Source organism: Rhincodon typus, chromosome 10 (assembly GCF_021869965.1).
Source record: "Rhincodon typus isolate 14 chromosome 10, sRhiTyp1.1, whole genome shotgun sequence".
Taxonomy (NCBI): Eukaryota; Metazoa; Chordata; class Chondrichthyes; order Orectolobiformes; family Rhincodontidae; genus Rhincodon; species Rhincodon typus.
In genome coordinates this window covers 25356529-25382191 of record NC_063341.1, presented here as the reverse complement: position 1 = coordinate 25382191, position 25663 = coordinate 25356529, and the positions used below count along the sequence as shown (strand labels likewise).

The window sequence follows — 25663 nt, the reverse complement described above, 5'->3', positions numbered from 1 at the left end:
TGGGTGTTCCCAATGGGACGATTTATATCCAGATGACTTGCTATTTCTTCCTTAATGAGAGATTCAAGCATTTTCCCCACTATCGAAGTTAAGCTAACTGGCCTATAGTTACCTGCTTTTTGTCTACTTCCTTTTTTAAACAGTGGCGTCACATTGGCTGTTTTCCAATCTGCGGGAACCACCCCAGAGTCCAGTGAATTTTGGTAAATAATTACTGGTGCATTTGCTATTTCCCCCATCACCTCTTTTAGTACCCTGGGATGCATTTCATCAGGGCCAGGAGACTTGTCTACCTTTAGCCCCATTAGCTTGCCCAGCACTGCCTCCTTAGTGATAATGATAGTTTCTAGGCCCTCACCTGCTATAACCTTCTTGCCATTAGTTTTCGGCATGTTATTTGTGTCTTCCACTGTGAAGACCAACACGAAATAACTGTTTAATGTCTCGGCTATTTCCTCATTCCCAGTTATTAAATTGGCCTTCTCATCCTCTAAAGGACCAATGTTTACCTTCGCCACTCTTTTACGATTTACATATAGAAACTTCTGCTGCCTGTTTTTATATTCTGAGCTAGTTTACTCTCATAATCTATCTTATTTTTCTTTATAACTTTTTTTGTGGCTTTCTGTTGGCCTTTAAAAATTTCCCAGTCTACTAGTTTCCCACAACTCTTTGCTTTTTTGTATGTTTTTTTTTCAATCTGATACTTTCCTTTATTTCCTTAGACATCCATGGCTGGCTCTCTCTTTTCCTACAGTTCTTCCTTATCACTGGAATATAATTCTGCTGAGCACTGTGAAAAATCGTTTTGAAAGTCCTCCACTGTTCCTCAATTGACCTACCATAAAGTTTTTGCTCCCATTCTACCTTAGCTAACTCCTCCCTCATTCCTTCATAGTCTCCGTTGTTTAAGCACAGGACATAGGTACTGATTTAACCTTCTCACGCTCCATCGGTATTTTAAATTCGACCATACTGTGATCGCTCCTTCCGAGAGGATCCCTAACTGCGAGATCATTAATTATTCCTGTCTCATTACACAGGACTAGATCTAGGATAGCTTGCTCCCTCATAGGTTCCATTACATATTGTTCAAGGAAATTATCGCGGATGCATTTTATGAACCCCTCCTCAAGGTTGCCATGACCGACCTGGTTTGACCAATCGATATGTAGATTAAAAGCCCCCATGATAATTGCTGTACCATTTTTACATGCATTAGCTATTTCTATGTTTATTGCCCGCCCCACCACAATGTCATTATTTGTTGGCCTATAGACCACACCTATTAATGACTTCTTCTCCCTGCTATTCCTAATTTCCACCCAAATGGATTCAACGTTTTGTTCAGTAGAACCTATATCATCTCTCACTACCGCCCTGATACCATCCTTAAAAATCAGAGCAACACCGCCTCCCTTACCTTCCTGTCTGTCCTTCCGAACAGTTTGATACCCCTGGATATTTAACTCCCAGTCATGACCATCCTGTAACCATGTCTCTGTAATGGCCACTAAATCATACCCATTTGCCATGATTTGCACCGTCAACTCATCCAAATTGTTTCGAATCCTCCGAGCAAAGTGCCCTTATGCCAGTTTTTGCACCTTCTTTCTGGGTCCTATGACCTCTGTTACTAACAGCTCTTGAGTTCTCCTTCCCTTTAACTATTTTCCTAATTTTCAATAGAGTTGAAGCTTCCTTGTCACCTGCTAACCTGCTGCTTTGCCTTACATTAATTGTTATTCTCCCTCTACGCTTATTTCTCCCTTCCCCGCTACTTAGTAGTTTAAAGTCCTATTAACCACCCTATTTACCCTTTCTGCCAGAACACTGGACCCGGCCCTGTTTGGGTGGAGTCCATCCCAATGATATAGATCCCTCCTGTCCCAGAACTGACGCCAGTGCCCCATGAAAAGGAAACCCTCTTTCCCACACCATTCTTTTAGCCACGTGTTTACTTCCCTGATCCTCGCCTCCCTGTGCCAATTTGCACGTGGCTCGGGCAACAATCCAGAGATTATGACCCAAAAAGACCTGTTTTTTAATTTTGTTCCTAGCTTTTCATAATCCTGAAACAGGTCTTTTTTCCTAGTCCTGCCTATGTTGTTGGTACCTACGTGGACCACAACAACTGGATCCTCCCCTTCCCTCTCTAGTATCCTCTCAAGCCGGTCAGAGATGTCTCGCACCCTGGCACTGGGCAGGCAACACACCATGCAGGATTCTCTATCCTGCTCACAAAGGATACTGTCTATCCCCCTGATGATGGAATCCCCTACAACTACAATCTGTCTTTTTGCTCCCCCCTCTTGAATGGCCTCCTGGACCATGGTGCCATGGTCAGTTGACTCATTCTTCCTGCAGCCCTGTTCCTCATCCAGGCAGGGAGCAAGTGCCTCATACCTGTGGGACAATTTCAAGGGCTGCGGCTCCTGTGTTCCTGTCTGCAGGGTCCCTCTACCTGCCTCACTCGCAGTCACACACTGCTGTCCCTGCCCGCCAATCAAATTAACATTAATCTACCACGTGGGACTGCCTCTTGGAACACAGCATCCAGGTATCTCTCCCCCTCCCGGATGTGCTGCAGTGTTTGGAGTTTGGATTCCAGCTCATCAGTTTTGAGCCAGAGCTCCTCAAGCAGCCAACACTTGCTGCAGATGTGGTCACTGCCATTCTCAATGGGATCAGCTAGGTCCCACATCATACAGCTACAACACATCACCTGACCTGCCATCTCTACTTAGTTAATTATTTAAAATTAATTAGTTTTTTTTAGTTCCTCAGCGTTCTCTGCACCAGTAAGTTTACTCTGTTATATACTCAAACAGACTCTGGCTTTGCCTTCCGACCCGCTCCCAGAGGATTTGGCGTCTAGGTGACCACCCCGAAAGACAAAAAAGAGATGAGAAAAAAAAAAATGCAAATAGCTTACCTGCTGACGACACTTAGTCGTTATTATTAGGTTAGAGGAGGTTGAAGGGTGGGAGACAATATGCGTGTAGTGTCTCGGGTATTAGTTAACTCCCAAATTTATTGGATGGAAACTTACCTTCCCTACGTGGAATGAGTGGATTGTTTAATGAGGAAAAGTTGAACAGACTGGGCTTGTTTCCACTGGGGTTTAGAAGAGCGAGGGGTGACTTGATTGAAATACATAAGTATACTTCGATTGGCTTGACAAAGGTGCATGTGGAAATGATGCTTCCTCTTGTGGGTGAGTCCAGAGCCAGGGGCAATATTTTAAAATTAGAGGGGGTACCCTTTTAGGGTACAGATTAGAAGATTTCTTTTCTCCTGAGTTGTGCAACTTTTGAACTCTCTGCCTCAGAAGATGGGAGAGACAGAGCTGCTGAAAATTTCTCAGGCATGGGTAGATAGATTCTTGTTAAGCAAATGAATCAAAACTTATTGGGAATAGCTGGAATGTTAGTTCAAAGCACAAATATATCAACATATTGAACGGAGGTGCAGGCATGAGGAGCTGAAGGCTTCCTTCTTCTTCAAATTCAGATGTTTATATTCAGTTACCCTTACGTTAAACAATAACATTCTATTAACTTTCCTGGTTACTTCTGTAGCTGCAAACTAACCTTTTGAGATTCATGCATTAGGACATCCAGATCCCTTTGCAACTCAAAGCCTCGGACACTCTCATCACTTATAAATAAGTCTCTCTTTTTATTCTTGCCACCAAAACAGACAATTTCCCACATTATATTCCATTCGAATGTTCTTTGCCCATCCACTTAATCTATCAAAATCCTTTTGTAGCCTTCTTTTGTCCTTTTTATGACTTGTTTTCCTATCTATCTTTGTGCTATCAGTAAATTTAGCAACCATAATTTTGGTCACTTTACCTAAGTGATTTATTTAAGTTGTAAAATGTTGAAGCAAATGCACTGATCCCTGTGGCACACATCATTCAATTCATCTTTCCAACTGCAAACGACTTGTTATGTTTACTCTGTTTCCGGTTAGTAAGCCAATTTTCTATCCATGTCAATATGTTATCCCCTACACAGTGAGCTCTTATTTTCTGCAGTTATCTTTGATGTGGCATTCAGTTAAATACCTTATGTAAAGTTGAAGGACATACATCCACCAGTTCCCCTTTATTCACTGCACATATTACTACTTCAAAGAACTACATAAAGTTCATTTCATAAAACCATGTCAACTCTGCCTGACTATCTTGGACTTCTCCAAGTGCCTGCTATAGTGTCTTTAACAGAAGTTTCTAAAATCTTCTCTATGATAGACATTAAGCTAACTGGCCTGTAGATTACTACGTTCTGTTGCTTTTTGTATAAAGGAGTGACATTCAAGATTTTTAAGTCTAATGGAACTTTCATCGAATCTAGGAAATTTTGGAAAATTAAAATTGATGCTTCAACTATCACTTCTTTTAAGACCCTACAATAAAATCAAATAGGATCTAAGGATTTGTCAGCCCACAACTCCAACAGTTTAGTCACTTCTACTTTCGTGGTGATTATAATTTTGTTGAGTTCTTTACTACCTTCCAGTTCCTGATTTACAGCCATTTATCATAAAGACTGATGCAAATGCCTGTTCAATTCATTTGCCATCTCATTATTAATTCCCCAATTTTCTGTCAGACTTTGCTCACTTCAGCCTTTTAAAAAAAACTATAGAAACTTGTACTATTTTTATATTTCTAGCTAGCTTTCTGTCATCATGTAATTTTTTCCTCTTATTAATCTTTTAGTCATTCTTTGCAATGTTTTATATTCTGTCCAATTTTTTGAACTACCACCTTTCTTTGTGAAGTATATGCTTTTTCATTAAGTTTGATGCTATTTTTAACTTAATTGGTTAAAACCAGATGGAAGGCCCTCCCCTTGAATGAATTTAATATTATGATTGCCATTTTAATTACATTAAAGATTTGGTTCCCAGAGACTAGACAATAATACAACTTTGGAGATTATCTCCAGTTTAATTCTAAAATCTGCTGAAAGCTTTTTTGCAGGGCCTACATGGATCATCTGCAAACCCATTGTGTCCCAACATCAGCCCAAAATATTGTAGAGCAGAATTGAAATTGAGTTAGTTCTGCATGCTGTGGATGGAATGCTGCAGAGGCTGCATAGCAAGACATGCCTTTCCAACCGTGGATTGTAGGACTCCTGCAAAAAAAAACTTCTCTGCTTTCAGTGTTCTGATGGTTCCATAATGAATCATTCTTCTGTTCTTAAATTTGAAGGATTGTGGAGATTTTGTTATGAGATCAATTAAAGCACAATAGAGCAAAGTTTTTTTGCAAAACAAAGCATTTCTTTGGAACCAGATGGTTTCAGATAATTGCTGATCTTTTCTTAAACTCAATCTATGGGAAACATTCTTGTTTCTATATCTGGGTTTTATAGCTATTCTATTTGATGTTTGTCAGCTTGGAGATAGTTTGTACTTTCAGTTTGGGAAGTCTTCTGAAAGAAAGGAGCTGCTCAATGTGTGTTGCCTGTTTCTGAAGCACATTTGCATTGAATCCAGTGTGAAATTAAGCAACTCCGTGGAGGAGGAGGCCCCACAAATATCCCCGAACTCAATAATGGGATACCTAGTACGTCTGTACGATAGATAAGGCTGAAGCACTTGCAATAGTCCTCAGGAATAAGTGTTGACTGGATGATCCATCTTGGCCTCATTCAGAGGACCCAGCATCACAGATTGTCGTCTTCAGCTAATTTGATTCTGTCTACCTGATATCAAAACATGGCTGAGGGCACTGGATACTGCAAAAGCTATGGGCCCTGACAACATTCCAGCAGTAGTACTGACAACAGGTGTTCTAGAAATTAGCGTGACTTCAAGCAAGCTGTTCTAGTACAGCTACAACACTGGCATCTCCCCGGCAATGTGGGATATTACCCAGTTTTGTCCTGTACATAAAAAGCAGACTAAATCCAACCTGGCCAATTATCACTCCATTAGTCTACTGCTAATCATCAGTAAGGTGAAAGAAGGTGTCATCAACAGTGTTATAAGGAAGCACTTAGTCACTAATAACCTGCTTTCTGATGCTCGATTAGGGTACTGTCAGGATCATTCAATTCCTAACTACATTATTGCCTTGGACAAAAGAGCTAAATTCCAGAGCTGAGTGTAGTTGGCCTCTATCAAAGCTGCATTGGACCAAGTATAGCATCAAGGAAGTTAATGAGAATCAGGAGAAAACTCTACACTTTTTAAGAGTTACACTTAGCACAGAGTAAAATGGTTTTGATTATTGGAGGTCAGTCATCTCAGCTCCAGGGCATCTCTGCAGGAGTTCCTTAACCTCGTGGTATTGACTCAACCAGCTTCATCAATGATCTTCCCTCCATCTTAAGGACAGAAGTGGAGATGTTTGCTTACGTGTGCACAACATTCAGTGCTATTTGCTACTCCTCAAATACTAAAGCAGTGCATAAGACATAAGAACAGAATTAGGCCATTTGGCCCATCGAGACTGCTCTGCCATTCAATCATGGTTGATATGTCCTCAACCCATTCTCCTACCTTTATCCTGTAACCCTTAATCCCCTCACTAATAAGAGCTTATCTTGGTCTTAAAGACACGCAATGACTTGGCCTCCACAGCCTTCTGCAGCAATGAGTTCCACTGATTCGCCACCCTCTAGCTGAAGAAATTCCTCCTCATCTCAGTTCTAAAGGGTCTCCCCTTCTCTCTGAGGCTGTGCCCTCAGGTTCTAGTCTTGTCTGTTAGTGGAAAATCTTCTCCATGTCCACTTTATTCAGGCCTCTCAATATTCGGCAAGTTTCAATGAGATTCCACTCCCTCCCCCACCCCCACCCTCCTCCTAAACTCCATTGAGTATATACCTGGAGTCCTCAACCACTTCTCATATGACAATCCCTTCATTCCTGGGATCATTTTTGTAAACCTCCTCTGGACCTCCTCCAAGGCCAGCACATCTTTTCTTAGATATGGAGCCCCAAAACTGCTCACAATATTCCAAATGTGGTCTGACCAGAGTCTTTTACAGCCTCAAAAAGTCAGCCAGGGAGAATAGCTACTAATGGGGACTATTAGTAGCTGGCAATAGGCTGTTTGTGGTAGCAGCCCATGTAGTGACAAGGCCTAGTGTGTAGGGGTTGAGATAAGGACATGGGGGAAGATGCTCAAGCCTAAAATTGTTGAACTCAATATTGAGTCTAAAAGGCTGTAGAGTTCTCAAGCAGAAAAGGAAGTGCTGTTCTTTCAGCTTACGCTGAGCTTCACTGCAGTACTGCAACAAGCCTGACTCAGAGATGTTGGTCAGGGAATACAGTGCTGTGTTGAAATAGCAGGCAACTGGAAGATCAGGGTCATTTTTACGGACAGAACGTAGGTGTTCTGTGAAGCAGTCACCCATTCTACTCTTTGTTTCCCAAATGTAGAGGAGACCACATTGTAAGCAGCGAATGCAGAAGATTAGATTGAGGGAAGTGTAGGTAAAGCACTGCTTCATGTGGAAGGTGTGTTTGGGCATTGGATGGTGAGGAGGGAAGAAGTAAATGGACAGGTGTTACGCCTTGTGCGGTTGCATGGGAAGGTGCTGTGGGGATGCGTTAGGAATGCACTAGGGTGTCCTGGAGGGAACGGTCCCTGCAGAAGGCTGACCAGGGAAGGCAGTGGCATCCTAATGAAGGTGGTGGAAATGGTGGCTAATGATCCTCTGGATATGGATGCTGGTGGGATGGTAGGTGAGGACAACAGGGACCCTCTCACTGTTGTGGGAGGGAAGACAGGGGGGTGAGGGCCAAAGTGCGGGAGATGGGTCGGACCAGCTGAGGACCCATTATATCATGGTGCTGGGGAGTCCTAGGTTAAGGAAGAGGGTGAACATTTCAGAGACGCCCTTGTCGAGGTTGGTATCATCAGAATAGATGCGACAGAGACTGAGGAATAGTGAGAATGGAATAGGGGTCTTTACAGGAAGCAGGGTGTGAGGATTTATAGTCAACGTAACTGTAGGAGTCAGTGGGTTTGTAGTGGAAAATAATCTAAAATTGCCCTTTAAATAGAGCAACGGCAAATTGATTTCTCTAATCATCCATCTCAAAGCACTCCAAGATTTCAGTTAAATTCTGGGGAAAATGACATTTAGTAATGTATTTAAAGAAATGTTTGATGTCTGTCTAAATATAAGGTTTTGACTCATTTATAATTTAAAAAAGGAATATTATTATTTGAAGACCCTAGCAGGTATCACATCATTAGACAACAGGCTTAACCTACATGAAAATAAATTACATTGAATGTACAAAACAGAAATAGGATATTTGTCAAAGTGGTCCATGATGATGTTCATGCATTACAAGATCTCTCCTACTGCACTTCAAGGCTTATTAGTATAATCACTATTAATCTCTCCCCTAGTATTCATCTAGATTTTCCTTAATGTCAACCTAATTTAATTGATCATGTCAACTTCATGTTGAAAAGGACTTAAAATAGGATCTGTTACTTACCGATACAAGGCCTCCCAACTCCCTGAGATCGGTAACCTCGTGGACAAACACAGCGATAGCTTCCTTGTGTGTTTTCACAAATCTGGTTGTAACGACACTGATGGGTGCCATCTTTGCACTCATTGATATCTACAGGGAAACATTTATCAAAACCATACAAATATCTTATCAAGTTAAGATCTCATTAATTTCATTCCACTATTCATTGAAAAGGGTACAACAATTGACTTGGATTGGGAATGAAAAGTATGCCACATGTTCAATTTCATACCTGATAAATAATTCAGGCTCAGCAATAGAAAACATACAAAACTATTTGAAATAACTCTCTTACCCTCTTAGATAAATATACTTCTTTTTAAAAAAAGAGACAAACATTGCATTGTAATGCTACTTGCAATAGGCAATCATATGACATCATGATTATGACAGCATTATCTATAATTTGATCTGATGTGAACACATTAAAAGCAATTAAAAAAACTAAGTCTCTGAGCAGTGAGTACAAAACAGCAATGATTTACCCAAACCTGCTGGTCCCAGCATCATTTCCTAAGATAACTGAGCGAAAATACACATTCACAAATGTGAATTGCTGTTGAATTATCTTACAGTAATCACATGTCACAGACTAGGAGGCCCAGTCCATTTAGTTCTTCATGTTCTCGAACTGAACCATTCCAAAATTGCAATTTTTCAACTGAATTTGATTTGGACAACATTTGAATGCCAATCCATTAGAATTAAAATATTGTTAGATGCATCATCAGCTCTCTAACTATTCAAGAGGGATTGTCAACACTGGGACCATCTATTGCTATCTCTATAACATCACTTGACTCCACCCCTGACTCATCCTACTTTGTTACCTCTATAATTGATCAGTGCTAAATACAATAATGCCTAACCACACCAACCCTCTCTCCTGTGTTTCTCATCTTGGGGGTAGTGTCCCTCTAACAGCCACAGCCAAATTCTGGAGATGCTGGCCTTTGATTGGTTGGAAGCTCAACATGGTTGAGCCTCTTTGGAATGCTTGCTGGCAGCCACACTGGAACAATCAGTTGCCTGATTTGATGGTTGATCTGGTGGACTTTCTAAATAAGCCAGGCCATGGAGCTTCTCTTGAATAAAAACTCCTACTTGGAAAACATCATTCTTCTGTTTTGTACTCTGTACTGTTGTACTTCTGTTTTGACGTTCTATATTAACTGAATATTGAGACTTAATTGGGGTATTAAAGTTCCGAAGCTGATATGAAGCTGCATCTATTAAGTGTTTTACTGTAGTCCTTAACCAACCTGAATCCCGAATAACAATAATCTTATGATAGATAATCAGTACCCACATTTTATAACATTGGTTTGAGAATGAACTGTATTGTTTTCAACCCACCAACACAGCTTCCATTTTCAGCTTTGGTCATTCCACTAGGACACAGATCAATGCACCGGAATCCCCCTCGTGTGTTTTTACATTGTTGATCAGGCTGGCATACATTCTGTCTGCACTCATTGATATCTAAACAATAAAATGTGAAACATTCAGCAGTGTCAGAGTTGATGAACTTTGATAACTTTTATAAAGTTTCTTTGAACCATCTATATAACATTGGATCCATATTCAGTGATTCACAACATTTTTCTAATTTGAATATTTGACCAATTTACGTAAAACTGATGTTCACTTCTTTCTCAACTTATTGGCAAATTATAAAAATCATTATTCATGTCAAATTTATTAAATGCAGAGTCAAAAATTACATTGCACCTGACTGTGAAGCAATAGTGTTTACATTATGTTAAATGTGAGGCCTCCTTACCTGACCCATTGTACCTACCCAGACATCTTCTACCTCGTAGCTGATAACCTTGATTGCATACACACCGGAAGCTCCCAATGACGTTCAGACAGCGATGTTGACATGGATGAGTTTCTTGGCATTCGTTGATGTCTTGCAGGTGGAAAAGAAAATACTAACTATAGTTTGTATCATCAAGCTTTTATAGTTTGTCCTTTAAAAAAACTGAACTCATACTTAGGTGTAGCTAAAGCACAACATAAATTAAAAGAAAAATAAGAAAAATTCTTAGTTGAAGCTCAAGGAACTGAAAACAAATTGCTGACCTAGTTAGGAAACTGGCTGAGCAAAGGGAGATAAGGAGTAGAGAGAACAGAAGAGGTGTGCCTATTCGTGTCCCTCAAGAATCTATGCAAGGGTCTAAATGATTTACTGTACTCGTTAATGACCGACATGATGGGACAGAAAGCCACGGGCTGGGAATATAATGGGTGGTTATTAAAAATAGCATAGTCAGCTGGCATGCCAGTTCTTTGCTTCCATCCGGCCTTCCTTGCCATTTCCCTGGATGTGGAATTGGGGGGAGGCTGGGACAGCAAGATTATTATTTCCTATGTGGTGGGAGAGTGGAACAGCCATATAAGCAGTAGGACAATCGATGGAAGCTGACAAGGACATTACAGTTCATCTGTTATTTCCAGTAACATGAACATCACAGGTCAGATTGCGAAACATGCTTCGGTTTGTCAAAATTGTTTATGAGCAGAATCTGCTCCCTCATTCTTTCCCTTTTTTGTTGAATTGAGAAGCTATCATCTTAAATGATTTATCTAGAACTACATGCACTAATAGTGTGGAATGTTTATCTTTGACCATCCAGGCTCCCCTTGCCTCTTTGAACCTCATGCAACATGAACAAATAACACAGGTGACTATACTCAATGTTGTTTCAAAGGACAGTGATTTTACCTTGACAACTTAATCCCTCGAGTGTCCGTCTAAAACCAACGCCGCACCTCACCACACATTGATATGAACCAACAGTGTTTTCACAGTCTTGACCAGCATGACAGGTGTGGCCACCTAAAGCACACTCATCAACATCTGGAGGAACAATGAGCAGAGACAGCACTTTAAAAATTAATAATCTTGTGCAAAGGGTTCAGATTGCCTGATTAGGTCACTCAAATTTTAAAACACTTAGAATTTCAGAGACCATATACAATTAGTTCTTCCATGTATATTATTAAAATTAGTACTTCTATTTAATGATGGCTCTGAAACTTTTAACGTTGGTGTTTGCATTTCAAACTATAACCTGAATACTGAGAAAATGCTGGGGAATGGAATAATTTTCCAATTTTTGTCTTGCCAATCAGTATGGAAAACCCACATACCAGAATTACCAGCAGAAACTCAGCCAGAGTTAGTAATTAAAATAGAAGAATGTTCTCTCTAATCCACCTCAGAAATATGGCTTAATTCCAAGTCTTAGAAAGCCATTCTCCATTTTCACACTAAGTATCCAGTGACAGGCACTGAGAATTTCTGAGGGATCTCACGTGCTGTTACGCATCCAGTAAGAATTGAGAGAGAGGCAAATTTGAGACTTCATCCCATCATCCTGGTCCTTCTTCAAACCCAAATCCCAGAAATGACTCTGACAAAAATATCATTGACGTGAAATGTTATTCCTATCTTTTCCACTCCATAGATACCTCCTAACCTGCTGAGTGCTTCTACAATATTCTATTTTAATTGAGATACCATTGGCTGGGATTCTGTCTTATGGGAGGAATTAGGACATAGAGCAGTGACTGGCTTTCACTCACCTCTCAAAATCCACCCAACCCTAATCTATTTCCCTGGAATGGAAGTCATTTGTGATGCACAAATAACTCCTCACTTGATTCCTCTGGCCAACAGGGGAAACTAAGGCACAAAGAACAGGTCAAATGGTGCTACAGTGGGGAAGACATGCGTTGTAGAATATTTTTAAGGGGCACAAGTGCACTAAAAAAGACTTCTCAATGGAAGTCTCAGCTTGATTGATATTTTAACTAGAGAGCGTTTGGCTTGAACTGAAGAGGCAGGAATCTGCAACCAAATTCTCCTTACTCTTCACTGGTGGACTCGGAGCCTTGACTCTTAATTTTGGGGTTTATCACCTCCTTTGTCACTGCCTTTGCAGGCTGTGAAGTTGGGAATTGACAGAAGATCTTCTGATGACCCAATAACTGTCCTCTGCCTCCATTTTTGTGTGGCAAATGTGAAAACAGCAGTCAATAGAGTTCTTCTTCACATAGAAAAGGAAGTTCAACTTAAGACCTTATTGTAGCAAAAGCCCTCTCTGTGCAAACTTGGCAATTTTTTGCAATTAACTTAGGGTGGGAGTAGAAAAGAGGATCCAGCCTATTGTGCTACTCCACTGTCTGCACAAATTAAGAGTAATTTAACTAATACAGTGTAGTGGTCAATGTCAGTCAGAAATTTGGGATTGCAATCTTGTATGTCATTAAACATTAATTTTAATTGAAACCAAAACCAATTAGTCTATTTGGATTATTAAAGCATCTTTAAGAGTCAAGTCATTTGTTTTCATATTTCCTGTGTTATCTGTAAAGAAATTATGCTCTTAATTTGTTCAAATAATTTTGCCAAGAAATTTCCAGAAAAGTTTTCTTTGACATTAACTTCTGTCTCATGTTGGATGTCAATTTAACTTGATTCCATAGAAAACTGGTACACCTTGGCAGGTTCTTCCATCAGCAGATATGGTGAGACCCTTGGGGCACGAACAGTAATATGTTCCCATTGCATTGTGGCATATATGCGAGCACGGATTCCGGATAGCACACTCGTCTTCGTCTGTATGGAATTATACAAGGTTTTAGACAGGGTTTCCTCAGTCATTACATCAAAACAAAACTCAGTTTTGAATCACAGTACTGTACTCACCTGAACAATAGGGCCCAACTGAATCCAAAACAAAGCCATTCGGACACTGGTTACTACGGTCACCTGTATAAAACAAAACTTCCTTCTTACTAAAATATCACTTTAACCAAACTAACACATTTGGCACAGAGATACAAGAGAACATTTTTATATGATAATTCCGTCAAAATGCACAAAATTTGAATAAATAACGTAGAATTAAAAGAAAACCAGAAACTGCTGTAAATAATCAGCCAGTCTGTCAGCTTTGTGAAGTGAAGATCTTTCATTGGACAAAGTGTGAGAACTGGTCTTGCAATTTAGGACAATAACAGGTCAGTTCTCCTCAGGAACAATCCTTTGTATCCTTTTGAGCAAAGCTTATCTCATGATATTGGTTAACCCTTTCAGGTGTTAACAGACTTGCACAACAGTTGTAGCTTTGGAGGAGAATCAGAAAATCTTGTAATCACAAATCTTAAACTTAACTGCTCCTCTTCACAAATGATGCCAGAGCTGCTGATTATTTCCAATATTTTCTGTTTTATTTCAGGTTTCTACCATCTGTAGTATTTTGCTTTAGAACAAGAATTACAAATGGCTATATTATGTATGTTAAATATTAATATGTTCCTTCATTTATAGGATTTGGGGATTGCTGGCAAGGCCAGCAATACTACCCATTCCTAATTATGCTTGAGGAAGATGTTGAAAGCAACCTTCTTCAAACTCATCCTAAAATGCTGTTAGGGAGGAAGTTCCAGGACTTTTAACAGTAAGGGTGGTGTATGACTTGAAGGGTGATTGGCAGGCAGTGATATTCCCATGCATCTGCTGCTCTTGTTCTTCTAGATGAAAAGGTACTCCAGAAGAAGCTTTGGTCTTGAGTTTGAATAGGATTGTGTTATAAATTAAGCTAATTAATGATTTCTGATAGCATTAGGACACCAGGCTACTCTGAACTTAGAAGCTTTGATCACTATTAACTGATTAGTAGTAAATATAGTACAAAGTATGAGTCTCAACTCTTAAAATGACAAAGAATTTCCTACTTAATTTAAAGTGAGCAAGAATTAGATTACTTTTCATTACCTTTTGTGATGGTAGCATGAATCTTGTATTCTAAAATTTCATCCAAAGAGCTGTACTCTGCTGCAATGGCTGTAGCATGGAGTGTCTCTACTAAGAATGGCATTCGTCCTCGATTATGTCCATAAGTAATGGTGTGATTCCAAGAGTATGGTACGCTGGCATCATCTACTGTAAACATTCGAGTAGAATGGGCATAAATCTGACTTGGTCCAATCTGAATGTAGTCCTCTGTGTAATCCTGAACACGCAAAATTGCATTCAATTAATACGTTTCATATTTTTGTTGCATAAAAACAGCAATGATTTTCATAATGGGTGGTGACAGGTTACCCAAGATTACTTGACCTTGCTGTCATGCAACATTGTGGCCCAGTTGTTATTGAAAAAAATAACAAAATATGAACGTTGTAAGCCATCACTGGTGTTTAAATTCAGCAGCAACATGTGAAGGAATATCCTATGAATTGTGAATTGTTGCAAGTGACCAACTTGTGCCATTCCACCACTGAAGTGAAAATATCACTTTGACCATAACCTTTTCTTACTTACATAAAGTTGCTGCATTTGCACATTAATTGTTCATTAAATCTAGGTCAGAAAGTTAAGTTGAGTAGTCTCAGTATCTTTCAGTAAAGTGACAATTGTTCATGGTGGACAACAGACCCCTTTGGCCCAAAAGTAAAAAAGTAAGAACATAATGCCGCATTTCTTCAGGTTTTAAATTATGTTGGAGATCAAAAAAAAAGTCAAATTGTAATTTAAAAAAAATTCTGCTTTTTCCTTTCCATCTCTTCCCCCCACCCCACCCTAATTTAATCTTTCTTTCTCTCTGTTGCTGTTTCTGCCCCGATATGACATTGAATTTATCCATTTTAAATTCATTTTCCACTACTTCGTCAGTTTTTTCTTGATCCTCTATTTGGCCAAGGAGCTTCACACTTTGTGCAGTTGCTCACCAGAGTCCACCAATCACGATGCCATTGCCAGCTCACATTTCCAGTAACTTCCTGAGCAAACATTTTTTAACACCTAATCTAAGAACAGCAGACCTAATGGGTACCTTATGAGTTACTCTATTTCAGAAAAAATCAAAGGCAATGTTAGAATATTTAAATATTAGAGAAGTGATGTATGAGGCTCGGGGAGGAATAGTATGTAATTGACTTTTTTCTAGGTAATATATATACAGATCACCAGAGATTATGACTGTATTTAAAGCAGCAGAGGTAATATGCATGCATTCAGATCTTATAGAAACTGAACAAGCAGAATCCATTATTAACAGATAGCACACGATTCCTTGGCTCTCAAATAGAATTTACTACCTGTATAGTGTGAAATTAAGTTTTGATTCTGGTGAGACTTTTGACTTCAAAAAATTGGAACATGCAGCATGAAGTATACGTGCACGGTAGACTTCAACATTTTTAATAGTATCTTTAATTTGAGTGTACATTTACAAGCAGTTCAAGCTAAATATGCATTCTTACTTTGTTATTGTGAATCAGAGTACATTTCCTATTGTACCTTAACATTAAGGTTTACAGATGAGGGTAGTTGCAGCACATATCCATTCACCACAATGTCCAGTAACAGTGCCCCATCTGAATCCAGGCCTCTAACAATGTGTGTCATTCGTAGTATTTCTCCTAGAAACCATAGCAACCAAACCAAAAATAATTCTCACTCATGCAGCCCATGCTGTTATCAATGTTCCACTTGGCATTGAATTCAGTGCCAAGAGATTACAGGAGATAAATACATAAAATATTTTGGATATCTTTGGCAGATACTCAAATTTTCAAAAAAAAGTCTATTGCCACTTTTAATGTCATTATAATTGATTCATTACAACAGATACATTTTAAAATGTAAGGTAACAGCCACTCTAGCGATTATCAAAATATTGATAACTAGCTGATCCTACCTTAAGAGGACACATGTACCAAGATAGTGACTTCCAATCTGAGGCTGTAAAGCTGCATGCAGCTCTCGAGACTGGGAGGACCCTCCACACCTAGGTAGGTCCTATTTGCACTTAAATTTTATTAGCTTATTTATCCTGTCTGAATTCTGAGAGTCCATAGCTTTTGTAATAGTTTCTCAGAAACATTACAACAGTGATGGATAAATCTTAAATCTGTCAGGATTAGCAATGTGTGATAGATATATATCAATGGGAACAAAACTTGACTTTATAAGTGAACCTTTTTGCTCCATTGTATACATAGATTTGGACTATAAGAGAAAACACTTGGGCAGATCAGAGGATGTGCGACTTTGAAAGAATAGGAATAAAGGACAATGAAATGCTATGGGCCTGAAATTCTGTCATGGTGTTCTCCCAGTTCCATGCTGTTTTCAGCATTTCACTTGATTTTGCCAGCATCTTCACTGAGGTACCCACCGTGGAATTTGAGTCTAAGTAAACTGCTGTTACAGAAATGTGGAAACATGTCCTTTCAAGGATATAAGGTTCAATTGCTGTGACTTCTTGAATGAATGCTCCGAACAAGGTTATACTGTTAATCAGAACCTTGCTTTTGTGTGAAAGTAAATAAGCAGCTCAGTGTTAAATTTTTATTGGACAATGTGAGATCTTGGACTTATGATTATGTATATTAGTCTTAAAGCTGGTTTAATTTAGTTATCTGAAATGCAACATTAAATGCTTGGGATTTGATTTGTTTTCTTTAGGATTATATATCCACATCAATTTTTGGCTGCAATATTTTTAAACTCAGCCATTGACCTCTTCAAACAAAATAGATTAACTAGTCTATTTAAGATGGTAGAGGCATGAATTTCATGTGTGTTAACGTTAGCACAAAAAATTGCCTTGGACCTTAAAAGTATTGGTTAAAATATTTCACCATTTCTGACTATTTGTTTGCAGTTACCAGTGAAAACAGCTGGGGAAAATTATTGAAAGATTGAGGTTTAAATATTTAATTTTAAACATCACATAAATGCATACTTGATAGCCAGCAAATACAACAAACTCAATGCCACTTGATCCAAGAAGAGTGTTTCATTTTAACAACAAAGTAAATCAAGCTGCTCAGAATACAATATCTCTTAGTAAGATAATCTTCTTAAAGCTGTCAACTCACTACTATTTTAAATGAATACGAATTGTTATTAATAAATTAATTTATGTAATTTAATACAAAAGTAAAGAAAGACATTTTGTTCAATCCAATTTCAAAATATGTGATGCCAGTACATCTACATTTAATTGGAAAATGTGCTCACTTCTTTATATCAATATTCAAAGGGGCAGACAAATATTTTACATTAGCCAAGCATGTTTGAGAGGAAAGACTAGAGAAGACTGTGGGAAAAATAGTTTCTTCAAGTATTTCACAGAAAATATTTTCCACTTATAATAAAGCTCTGTTTGTGAACTGGCAAGTTCAAATAAGTAACCTTCTTCTCCAATTGTCATGTGCTATGAAAAGATCTAAAATAACATTTATCAACTAACCAGTGGCAAACTCGACTTGTGTCTCCCGTTTGAACATGCCTTCCGTGAGAGAGTATCCATTAACTGCTTCCCCAATTTCCTTTGCTGTTGTCCAATAAATAGGATTTAAGATTGAGATGAGTTTCCTCATGGCAGGACCTTAAAAAAAACAATGGAATGCTTAACACAAACAGAACAAGCTTGAAAGTTATAAACAACCATGTCAGTAATTTTACAATATGTATACAGTATACAACTGTTGACACTGAAGATTTTTTTATTAAAAAAGAATCCAGATAATTTAATAATGAAGGTACATTAGTGAGGGCATACTGCAAGCCGTTGATGTACAACTCGAAGAAAGATACAGTTAATGTGACTCATAAGAGAATTACAAAGATGCTATGTTTCTTGCTGCCATGCCTAAATACTTTATAAAAGAATTAAATTATCCTCTGGGATTATGAACATATTGACAAGATTACTTGCATGAAGGAGGATAAGAAAATGTAAATTACAAAAACAAAAACAAAGTTGATGGAAAAGCTCAGCAGATCTGGCAGCATCTGTGAAGGAAAAAACAGACTTAATGTTTCGGGTCTGGTGACGCTTCCTCAGAACTCAAACTACAAGTTGAATTAATCTCATGGCTATGGATGAGAATCTTAATTTCCTATTTTCTTCTTTATCAAAGAAGTGTCTTTTTGTCTGTTTTTAACGAAATTTCATTTTCGTTGAAGTGAATATCAGCTGTGTTAGATTCAGTCACAGATTCTGAAGTGAAACCCGCTAAATAGCTCATGCTCACACATGGATTAAAAATAAATTGAATTGATGAACCAGGCACTTGACACTTACCAATGCTTCTTGGTACATTTGAGATCCGTGCTTGTATAACTTGAGTACCGGTTTCTGGACTGGCAAATGCAGTAGCATTCAGTAAAGCAACACCAAATTCCACATTGTTAATATTCCCTATAATACTTCCTCTGGCATACTGAGGACCACCTGAAAGAAGGAAACACAGATACTGCACATTTCATGCTACTTTGAAAATGACTTAGAACATAGATTATAAACTGCTACTTGGGGCATGATAAATAACAAAATCAGAAGTGCTGTCCAAAAGTCAATTTTCTTTTGGAATATGAGTTCTCACTATCTATGTAACTTGACGTTCTGAGCTGTTTGTGACATCAATGAAATAGATTTCTGTTGAGAATGGGATGCATTGTGTTTGTAAACCTAAGGAAAAGTTATCTTCTTATGCTTAGCAGACTGATGGGATGTGAAAAATTCATTCAGCATGTCTTTGGTAATCTGGAGGATATTAATCATTTGTGTTGATAGTAATGAAATGTTTCTGAAGGGCTTTAAAGCAAAGGAACACATGGAATTTAAGTGAACCAAATTAGAATGGTTAGAATAAATTGCAAGGAGTTCATTGTACTATTATGGGTCCATGGTGTTTTCTGATTTTTTTTTAATGTATCTTTGGGGCATTATGATTCCGTGGTAGTATGGATAAATTATGGAGATCAAAGATACAAACATACGAACTAAGATGATTTGGCCATTCAATCCATTGACCATGCTCCCCATTCAATAAGACCATGATTCATCAGATTGTGGCCACAATTCCTCAGTCTGACCCACTCCTAATACCATGTGACTTCCTTGTTGGTCAAGAATGTATTTACCTCTGGTTTTAAAATATTCAAAGATTTTGCTCCAGTACAGACTGTGAGAGTTCCAACAACCCTCAACCCTCAGAAAAAAAATCTTTGCTCCATCTGAAATGGGCGACCCTTTAGTTTTAAAACTGTTTTCCCTAGCTCTAGTCCCTACTATAAGAGGAACCAGCTGCTCCTCACAGTCCTTCAAAGTCCACTTTGGAACATGTATGTCTTATAAGGTAGGTAGAATAAATATAAGCATTGAAAGTATGTTGCACTTGTACTGGCTTATGATTGTGGTATACTGATGTTCATAATGAATTTGGGAAGTGTGAGACTGAGTACTCATTTTGGATGATGTAATGAGAGCTCAATAAAGATCATTATACAAATATTTGAATTGTAATGGGTGATATACCTGAGAACAGAGGCTAGGTCATGTGATGATGTCTCAAAAAATACCATTCATTGTTACAATTGACAAATCTGGATTCAAGTTTTTGATGTCACAAACCAATTTAGAGCAATAGTATAATGTTCTGTATCAGAGATGTATGCTTTCATAGACTTAAGATAATCAGCACTTTCTTGGCTGAAACATATTCAATATTAGATACAGTGCATAATCATTTTCCTTGGCCGAAATAATCTTTTAAATTAAAGTTTTAAATTTATAAGGGTCTTTTAGTATACAAAGAACGTCCTCTAAGAAATTTGTTTGACTAATTTTAAAAAGAACTCAAGTAGAATTTTTGTTTCACCTGATTGATTCAGTGACTTTATCCAAAGTACATCTGAGTGCCAAACAGCAGGGAAGTTCCAGGCTTTGGGGACAATAGGGACTGCAGATGATAGACACCACAGTCTATAGGTGTGAGGCTGGAAAAGCACAGCAGGTCAGACAGTATCAGAGGAGCAGGAAAGTCAAGATTTTGGGCTGAAACCCTTTGTCAGGACTAGGGAAGGAGAGGGGTGCCCAGAAATAAATGGAGGGAGGTTGGGAGCTGGGGTAAGGGTAGGAGAGATGGTGATAGGTGGATGCAGGTAGGGGTTTATTGTGATTGGTCCGTGGAAAAGGTGGAGTGAATAGGTGAGTAGGAAGATAGAAAGGAGACAGTAAGGACTGCCGATGCTGGAAGCTAGAGTCAATAGATGTGAAGGTAGAAAAGCACAGCTGGTCAGACAGCATCCGAGGAGCAGGAAAGTCAATGTTTCGGGCTGAAACCCTTCATCAGGATGGACAGGTTAGGTGAGGAGGAGGGATAGGGCTGGGGGTGGAGGGATTTTGAAGCTGATGAAGTCAATGTTGAAGCCTTTGGGCTGTAAGTCCCCAAGGCAAAATATCAGGTGTTGTTCCTCCTGTTTACATTTGGCCTCACTCTGACAGTGGAGGACGCCAAGGATGGACATGTCAACAGGGGAGTGGGAGGGGTAATTAAAATGGATGGCAACCGGAATGTTGGTTTGTTTGATGCATGCGGGGCGCAGATGCTCTGCGAACATGTCCCTGAGTCTCCCCAATATGGAGGAGACCACATCAGGAGCAACGAATGCAATAGATCAGTTTGGATGAAGTGCAGGTGAATCTCTGCCGGTTCGTGGAGCATCTGTGCTCCAACTTCCTACTCTCCTATCTGCTCCACCTGTCCCACCGACCAATCACAACCTGCATCCACCTATCACTGTCTCTAAGGGTTTCGGTCTGAAACATTGACTTTTCTGCTCCTCTGATGCTGTCTGACACTCTGAGCTTTTCTAGCCTCACACCCATATGTTCTAGGCTTTGTTTCATTCTATATGGTGAGTTCAGAATTGTGGCATTCTATTTGACATCCCATATTCCCGACATAACCAGAAATGGAGAGACAATGGCTTAGTGGTATTATCACTGGATTGTTAATCCAGAGCCCCAGGTTCAAATCTCGCCACGGCAGATGTTGGAATTTGAATTCAGCAAAAAAAGTCTGGAATTAAGAATCTAATGATGACCATGAATCCATTGTCAATTGTCAGGAAAAACCCATCTGGGTCACTAATGTCCTTTAGGGAAGGAAACTGTCAACATTACCTGGTCTGGCTACGTGTGACTCCAGACCCACAGCAAAGTGGTTGACTCTGAACTGCACTCTAGGCAATTAGGGATGGGCAATAAATGCTGCCTAGCCAGCAACGCCCTCATCCCATCAATGAATACAAAAAGTCTACTCCTACTTCATAGCAATGATAATCTCTGATCCTGCTGTTCAACCCTCATCTAAACCCTTGTTACCTACCATTAATTTGACAATTCCAGTGGCCTCCTGGCCAATCTTTCATACTGCATCTTTTGAAAACTGGGATCCATCCAAAATTCTGGTATCCATATTCTAACTCTCACCACGATATCACACGTGCTTCTGATTTACATTGGCTCCTGTTCTGGCAATAATCCCTCCGTGTATTCACGCCTCCCTGTCTCTTAATCGACTCCTCCCTATAACCTTCCAGGATCTGTGTACTCCACCAATTCTGGCCTCTTGAGTATGCAAGTTTGGTCTACAGTTGGTAGCTGTACCTTGAGCTACCTAAACCCTTATCTGAAGCTGAATAAACCCCTTCCTATACCTCTTTACCTCTCTATCCACTTTTAAGGCCCTGCTTAAACTGACCTACTTGATCAAGCCTTTCTAATATTTCATTACATGGATAAATATCAAATTTTGATTGATAACTGTTCCTGTGAAATGTGTTGGGACACTTTAAAGGTTCTGTGTGAATTCAGGTTATTGATGAATGATTGATATAAGGCAGTGGTAGAGGTGTTAAAAAAAACATTAACATAACAAATTTAGGGAGGCAATTAATTAAGCCAATTCCAATTGCTACTTTGTGAGGGTGCAGAAGCACAAATGGCTGGATATTGGATGGTAACAAAATCACCTCTGCTGTTGTTGCCCAACATTATCAAATAGAATGATGATACTCACTGTCTACACTAACACATGACCAGTGAAGTTTAGGGTAATATCCTAGGCTCAACCATCTTCAGCTGTATCATCAATTATCTTCCCTCCATCATAAGGTCAGAAGTGGTGATGTTCGCTGATTACACAATATTCAACACCATTTGCGATCCCTCAGATACTGAAGCAGTCCATGTTCAAATGCAACAAGATCTGGACAATATCCAGGCTAGGGCTGACAAATGACAAATAACATTTGCGCCACATAAGTGCCAGGCTATGTCCATCGCCAATAAGAGACAATCTAATCACTGCCCCTTGATATTCAATGGTGTTACCATCACTGAATCTCCCACTACCAACCTCGTTGGAGTTACCATTGACCAGAAACTCAACTGGACTCGTCACGTTAACACAGTGGCTACAAAACCAGGTCAGAGGCTAGGAATACTGCAACAAGTAATTCGCCTCCCGACTCTCCAAAGCCTGTCCACCATCTACAAGGCACAAGTCAGGAGTTGGATGGAAAACTTCACATTGCCTGGAAGGGTACAGCTCTAACAACACTCAGGAAGCTTGACACCATCCAGAACAAAGCAGTTGCTTGATTGACACCACATCCCCAAGCATTCATTCCTTCCACCACCAACACTTAGTAGCAGCTTTGTGTACTATCTACAAGATGTGCTGCAGAAATTCACCAAAGATCCTCAGACAGCACTTTCCAAACCCACGATCACTTCCATCTGGAAGTACAAAGGCAGCAGGGACATAGAACACCACCACTGCAAGTTCCCCTCCAAGACACTTATCATCCTGACTTGGAAATATATTGCCATGCCTTCATTGTTGTTGGGTCAAAATCACGGAATTCCCTCCCTAATAGCATTGTGGGTCAACGCACAGCATATGGACTGCAATGGTTCAAGAAGGCAGCAAACCACCAGCTTCTCATGGCGATAAGGAAAGAGCACTAAAAATGCTGGCCAGCCATTAATATCCACATCACACAAGTGAATTAAAGAAAAATGCTGGAGTTGCAAACTACACTGTAGCAAGGAATCAATTGCTTCAAGATTGCGGATGGAACGTGGAAAGGAAAGCTCAAGGAAAATAATTGCTTTTGTACAGCATTGACTGACGTAGCATTTAAATGAATCTTTATAAATCTACCATTCATTCGGAGTGAACCCAAATGCATTATTTTTCATTAATTATGTTTGATATTACGGATCAGAAAGAGGCCATTTGCATCATCGGTCCTGTACTAATAATAGCAAAAATGATAACATAAGAACTGGTGTTCCGGTAGAAAGGTAACATCTTGCAAAACGCTATTTCAGGTGACGGTTTGCTCTAAAATGGTCCTTGTTGACTTATGAAGATTGTGCCAAAGTCAAAGTTGAAGTCTCTTCAAGCAATCAACAAAACAGCTATCAAACCTGGACAGGGTTGGACTTTACACCTGGACACCTGAGAGCCATCGCCTGGGCAGGAGCGGCCTCCACTGGAAGGCACTGGGTTGTTACACGTTCGAAGTCGCGTCTGTTCACCACCTCCACAAGATACTGAACAATCATTCCAGGCTTGCCAAGGTCCCCAGTTTCCATCCACTGGACATAAATTTGTAAGGAATTAAATAAGAAGAATTAGTAATGGCATTATTTATTTCACTGAGGAAACATTACAGCTTTACCATATCTCAGTGTATTAAATAATATATTCATTAATTAGGTATTACATACAGCTAATTGCTTTTCCAAACTGCAGAATTTACTTTTATAAATATCCCTCTCTTGTTTGTTTTAAATTCCAATTGCTGTTTATTAGTGTCTCTTTTGCATCCCTGCTTATTGAAATCAAGATATACTGAAATATTTAATTCACTCTTTCCTAGGAGTTCAAATCAGTAGTTGCATTATTTCTTTTAGTCGATACATCTTAAAATTGACAAACTTCTCAAAATTGAGCTCTGTGTACCCGTGTCAGTGCAGTTTGATTCATCCTGATTTCTTGACTGAAATTTGACTTGCAGTAGCGCAACACGGGCAAAAGGGAATGGGTAGTCCATTTTAAATTTTGTCCAATTATTTTCAATGGAAAAGGAAATTGGATATGGGATAGATTTACAGTTACCTATTTAGGACCACTGCTAAATTGTTGCCTCTTTTTCTGCACACAACGTATCTCAGATGAACAAAGTTGCAACCTAAAATAACACTAAGATCAGCAATGTTTACAATATCTTATCCTAATTTAATTCTCTTGAAGTCCTCAGATGGAAACATAATGACTTGTAATCAGTGGTACAAAGAGTAGTATATTCATGATAAGTTTTTAACAGATGCAAAGTTTCACCCTTGTTCCAGTGACTCTCTAGAGGAGATGTGATGATGCATTTTTCTTTTTTGCTCTTTTCATTTTATTTAAAAAATGAAACCAGTATAACAAGTAATGAGTACTTATAATTATTTTATGAAATCTCTGTATAGGTACTCATGGCATGGTATTTACAGAAGAATACATTAGTGTATCAACATTGTTGGTATATTGGGAACAATGCACTGTTTAGAGGTGAAATGTACAATTAGATCCTGTCCTGAGGAAGATAAGATTTCACCATAGTGGGGAATGGGCTGGCAGTGCACAGTAGTGACAGCTACAATTTTCATTGTGTTACTGAGGGATTTTGCCTCATAGTGGATGTATTCGGCTGACAGATATTTTTAAATCATCCAATTTAGGCATGTTATGATACACTTCTGGAACAGGTGGGGACTTGAACCTGGACCATCTGGCCCAGGATTAGTGACACTACCACTGCATCACAATTGTTTCTGAGAGTGAGGCTGGTCATTCAGCTAATGTCTTTCCAGATGGTTGCCCTGAAAGGTTGAATGAAGGGGTAGTATCAAAACAAAGTGCAGCAGTAACCAGAGATAGTAGGAACTGCAGATGCTGGAGAATCCGAGACAACAAGATGCAGGGCTGGATGAACACAGCAGGCCAAGCAGCATCATAGGAGCAGAGAGGCTGATGTTTCGGGCCGAGACCCTTCATCAGAAAAGGGGGAGGGGAAGGGGGTTTTGAAATAAATAGGGAGAGAGTGGGAGGCGGATAGAAGAGGGATAGAGGAGAGGATAGGTGGAGAGGAAACAAACAGGTCGAAGAGGCGGGGATGGGGCCAGGAAAGGTGAGTGTAGGTAGGGAGTTAGGAAGGGGATAGGTCAGTCCAGGGAGGACGGACAGGTCAAGGGGGCGGGATGAG

General features: G+C 39.3%; 1 protein-coding gene across 1 annotated transcript in view; it reads right to left on the bottom strand.

Annotated features, from left to right (window-relative positions):
- Positions 1-25663, bottom strand: part of hmcn1 (hemicentin 1) — a 578667-nt gene that overhangs the window by 23038 nt on the left and 529966 nt on the right. Inside the window, exons 92-102 of the mRNA XM_048602072.1 lie at positions 23838-24008; positions 18636-18785; positions 17799-17936; positions 15839-15960; positions 14312-14549; positions 13241-13303; positions 13031-13150; positions 11252-11386; positions 10322-10435; positions 9877-10002; positions 8482-8610 (exon numbers count right to left, since the gene is read on the bottom strand). Of these exons, the coding sequence (XP_048458029.1) occupies positions 8482-8610; positions 9877-10002; positions 10322-10435; positions 11252-11386; positions 13031-13150; positions 13241-13303; positions 14312-14549; positions 15839-15960; positions 17799-17936; positions 18636-18785; positions 23838-24008 (1506 nt within the window). The remainder of the gene's footprint in view (positions 1-8481; positions 8611-9876; positions 10003-10321; positions 10436-11251; positions 11387-13030; positions 13151-13240; positions 13304-14311; positions 14550-15838; positions 15961-17798; positions 17937-18635; positions 18786-23837; positions 24009-25663) is intronic.